This window comes from Cibotium barometz, chromosome 33, assembly GCF_041138505.1.
Source record: "Cibotium barometz isolate CiBa-2024 chromosome 33, ASM4113850v1, whole genome shotgun sequence".
In the NCBI taxonomy this organism is placed as follows: domain Eukaryota; kingdom Viridiplantae; phylum Streptophyta; class Polypodiopsida; order Cyatheales; family Cibotiaceae; genus Cibotium; species Cibotium barometz.
In genome coordinates, this window is record NC_141078.1 from 14,838,445 (window position 1) to 14,842,860 (window position 4,416).

Below are 4,416 nucleotides of genomic sequence, written 5' to 3' on the forward strand. Positions count from 1 at the left end.
TTTGGCAATGTTTTTTTAACATTCTTCCTTTCAAAAGATAGAGGAAAACAACATACATCTTTGTGATTATTTGTTTCCTATTTTACATAGAGAAAGGCTTGATGATTTCAACCATAATCTACTACCTATATAGGACAAAGGATGGCCTAACATAAAACTCTATATGATTATTTTTTCCCTATTTTACAAAGAGAAAGGCATGATGAGTTTGATCATAATTAAGTACTACTATGTGTACATTCGTAAGAAAATGGAATTATTTGTTACTTGGGAGGAATGGATTGATGATCCCTACTAAATTCGAGATTGGACTTGCCATTTAGTCCTTTACTTAATCCATTCTTAAGATAGTCACTAAAAATAGTTTCTTTGTATGTAGTTGGACTTTCATCACTCACAAACTTGTCTAAAGGTCCCACCTTTTCATGCTCACTTGGACCATAGAAACAAGCAATGGATATTCTTGGCTTCTTTAGGTTTGTGACAACTCGATGTTCGACACTCTTATAGTGTGCATTTGTTAATATCTGTGAAAGAAGATAAGTATAAGAACATCATTACATCACAAATGTCTTGTTGTGTTAAAGTAGTTGTAATACATGCAAAAGAATGCCATTCACCCACGTACAATATGTCTACAAAATCTTATTTAAGTGGCTTTTAATGCTTATTGCATGGCATGCATCAAAACGTACCTCAATTTGGTCTCCCAAAAAGACAACAAATGAATTTGATATACGATTCACATTGACCCATTCATCTCCTTTTCTAACTTGCAATCCTGGCACTTCATCTTGCATCAAGATTGTGAGTGATCCAAAATCCGAATGGGAACTCAACCCAAGTGTAAGCTCTGGCTTTGGACAAGCAGGGTAGTAATTGCATCCCATGGTTTGTCGATAAATATGCTTATAAAAGGCCTTGGCCTCCAATGCCAAACTTGCAAAAATTGCTCCACATAGGATGTGTGCAACGGTAGCCATTTGTTTATGAAAGTCTAATATAGGGGCCCTGGGAGTATGAACAAATGATGATTCAACAACGTCCACCAAGGGAGTTCAGAAGACATTATAAAGGGCGTAATTGTAAGTACATATGATGATTCAACAACTTTAACGTGTAACATGATACAGGAACACCGACAAGGGGGTACAAGCCATAATAAGGAAACCTTCAAGACTCTTATATTGATCCTTGAAAATTCATTCACGTGAAAAATTAAGCTATCAAAATGGAATAGATGAAATGCTAAAGACAAGCTGTAACAATGTATATTGGGAGAGAGGATCTTTTTTTTGTGTCCAAAGACTCACCTTAGAAAGTCTGGTAGCAGCTTGACATCCATGGTAGGGGAAGGTTTGAATCCTAAGGTGTCCTTCCACTCTCGAATTCTTTCGTGGGTAACAAAGCCAGTGACGAAGCTCAATGGACAAGATGGGTCTTCCGAGATTAATCGCATTTTGTCCTCGGTTGGCAATGCAAAGAAGTCGGCAACAGCACCCCAAAGTTGGCTTTGTAAGGCCGGCGCGACACCATGATTAATCACCTTAATTACATCAAAATGTAATTCAAAAGTTGGTTTTCTAAGGTAGTGTCCTGCAGCTTACTGTTGCAGAATTTAATGCAAACGTTGGTTGTGCAAGGTTGGCTCTTTGATACTATGAAAGCAAGCTCCTGCAGCTTACCGTCACAGAAAGCCAATATTTTGGGCTCTTAATGAATGCAAAGTATGGGCAGTTGCAGGGATACTGGTGCTTTTCAGTACCTGAAAGATGCCCCACTCGACGCAGGCGAGCCCAATTTCTTTTGTAATTTGGGCCCTGGCTTGTCCATGGAAGTTTGCAAGGTTAATAATTGGCACTTGAAGGGTGCAGTTAGCAGTCTCGGAGAGGCAAGGCCTCTCCTCGGGTGGGCGTATATACTGGGCAGGCACATGCCGAAGTCCCGAATCTACAAGCTCCTTGATGCTTCGAATCTGAGGTTGCTCTATATATTCAACCATTGTGTGTGTGTGAGAGAGAGAGAGAGAGCGCGAGCGAGCGAGAGCGAGCCAGCTAAAAGGAAGGATTAATATGTGCGAGACAGAGAGCGTGTGAGAGAAGAACAGAAGCCATCCAGATACTTCAAATTTACACATGATGAAGTACGTTTAAATACTATGAACGGCTTTGTTCTTAATTGCATTAGTATTGGACATGTGCAAATAGACCTAATAAATTACTATGAACGGCTTTGTTCTTTATTGCATTAGTATTGGACATGTGCAAATAGACCTAATAAATTACTCGCGTACAAAAATCAATAAACAGTAGGATATAATTGGAGAACAAAATGCTTCTAGAAAGGGGGGATGAAGGTGCTGGTTCCCTCGCTAGCTCTCTGATCGGCAGAGCTTCTGTGCTCCTGCTTTCTTTTCTCGCTGGAGAAAAGCCTGGCTTGAGAGGAGAAGAGTCGAACCAGAGACTAAGGTGGGGATGAAGCCCCCTTCCATGCCAGGAAGAGAGAAGGAGCCGGCCTCCACGATCTCTTCACCACCAAGGCAGCCGCCATGCAACGGTACCCCGCGTGGGTCGGCAAATCCGTTTCTCCCCTCGCACGCGTCATGCATGCAAGCACATGCACTAAGTGTGCCAAATGGTATTGCTGAACCAGTAGCCACCACGTGGCATTTGTAACCTCGGATTCTCCTTCTCTATAATTCATATGCCCCCCTTTTTTGAAAAAAAAAAATGCTTCTAGAAAGGGTAGATATAAGTATTATGAGAACCAATCATAATTTATGCTGGAAATTTTAGGAATGCTTGATTTTAATCATGAACTAAAGTCATTTTCATTTCCAATTGTCAAAGATGCTGAAACCCATTTATAAAACCTTTTGAAAAATGGAACACACAAACATGCACCTTTGTTTCAAGCAAAACATACTTTTCGTGCTACTATCTAGAATAAAAGATGTATTAACTTAAGAAACTAAACAAGTTTGTATTTAGAAGAAAATCATAGTATAGAGTAATCCAAAAATCATATACTTTTCATGCTACTATCTAGAATAAACGATGTATTAACTTAAGAAACTAAACAAGTTTGTATTTAGAAGAAATTCACAGTATACTAGGAGCAATCCAAAAATCATATATTGACTTACAATACAACACATCACAAACTATTTAAAACATTAAGGAGGTTTAAAGCAACAATAAATCTAATAGACTTAAAATACAACACATCATAAACTATTTATTTCACTATAAGAGACGGGGCCATTATCCACTCTTTTTTTGACGCTTTAGAACTAAGCTTAAAATCTTAGAAACGTCGAAATACGCATCAAAATAAAAACGTCGAAATAAGCACCGATATATACGTCAAAATAAGGATGGTAATAATGATATTTTCCATACTTTTTTGACGCTTTCTCCTATTTTGAAAGTATTAATTTTTTTTTGGCATCCAGCTGCTGCAGTCTTGTAGCTGGATACACCATTATGCCAAACTTATAGAGTACCAAAGGCAACTGTACTCTAATTTGAAGAACGAAGCAAATTTGTTGGAAAAGTTAGAGTGCCATAACGTTTTCGAAATTACAAAGTAGGTACACTATTCACACAAAGTGCAAACAATGGCCAAATTATATTGCAAGATGTAAAATTAACATATCAAGCTCTGACGAGATAAGCCAAAATTGCATAAAGTAGTTGCATAAAATTTTATACAAGCTCTACAAGCTATACTCGATGACCAAAATTGCATAAAGTAGTTGCATACAAGCTATACAAGCTCAAACAAAGATGTGAGCTGACCAAAATATGTATGTATAAGAGGAAAGACATGGGCAAGGCCACTCTATGTGGAGAACTCACTCAGGGTTAGGCATTGGTCCCTGCGAAAACCATACACGACGCTTTTTTTGGTATACAAAACAACGATCTAACATGACATGGTAAAACAAGTATACAAATCATAAGGTTAAGGCTTGCCGTACTTAACATATCTACAATGCACCCCCAATTGAGGTTGGCACCTTCTCCCTTAAGCTTCTCCAAAAGAAAGTACGTGTTATGGCCAGCAATGTCCTCCTCCCCGTTGCAAGCCGACCCGGACCACTTGATTCTAAAAGTACCAAAACAACAAGATAAGCGTTGATACTTACAAAGTAGACATAATATCAAATGAAACATACAAGATAAGCATTGATACTTACGAAGTAGACATGGAATGCGTCCCAATCACCACTTCCAAGGTGAGAGCTTCCTACGCTCTCCATTCGGGCTTTGGCTGCATCCTCTTGTTGCTTGTAGCATTGGGGATTTCTTGCATGCTTTTGCTTCTCCTCACTCCAATCCTCAATGCTCATGTACCAAGGCTTCTCACCCCCTGCCTTCACTCTCCTAGTCACATCTCCCTGCCAATGTTTCA

At 39.0% G+C, this 4,416-nt stretch overlaps 1 protein-coding gene across 1 annotated transcript; it reads right to left on the reverse strand.

Moving 5' to 3' along the window:
- Positions 1-263: 263 nt before the first annotated feature.
- Positions 264-2,002, reverse strand: LOC147619330 (fe(II)/2-oxoglutarate-dependent dioxygenase 4-like). The gene is made up of 4 exons (XM_086773434.1): positions 1,766-2,002; positions 1,314-1,546; positions 696-1,011; positions 264-527 (listed from the first exon to the last, which is right to left on the reverse strand). The coding sequence occupies exons 1-4, from the start codon at positions 2,000-2,002 to the stop codon at positions 264-266; spliced, it is 1,050 nt and encodes a 349-aa protein (XP_086629560.1).
- Between the last annotated feature and the right edge of the window lie 2,414 nt (positions 2,003-4,416).

Excerpts from the sequence above, each read along its gene's own strand:
- LOC147619330 (XM_086773434.1), bottom strand. The coding sequence starts at position 2,002 with ATGGTTGAATATATAGAGCAACCTCAGATTCGAAGCATCAAGGAGCTT. Across the intron at positions 1,012-1,313 it reads CTGCTACCAGACTTTCTAAG|GGCCCCTATATTAGACTTTC; the intron begins GTGAGTCTTTGG and ends TCATACTCCCAG. Across the intron at positions 528-695 it reads TTTTGGGAGACCAAATTGAG|ATATTAACAAATGCACACTA; the intron begins GTACGTTTTGAT and ends CTTCTTTCACAG.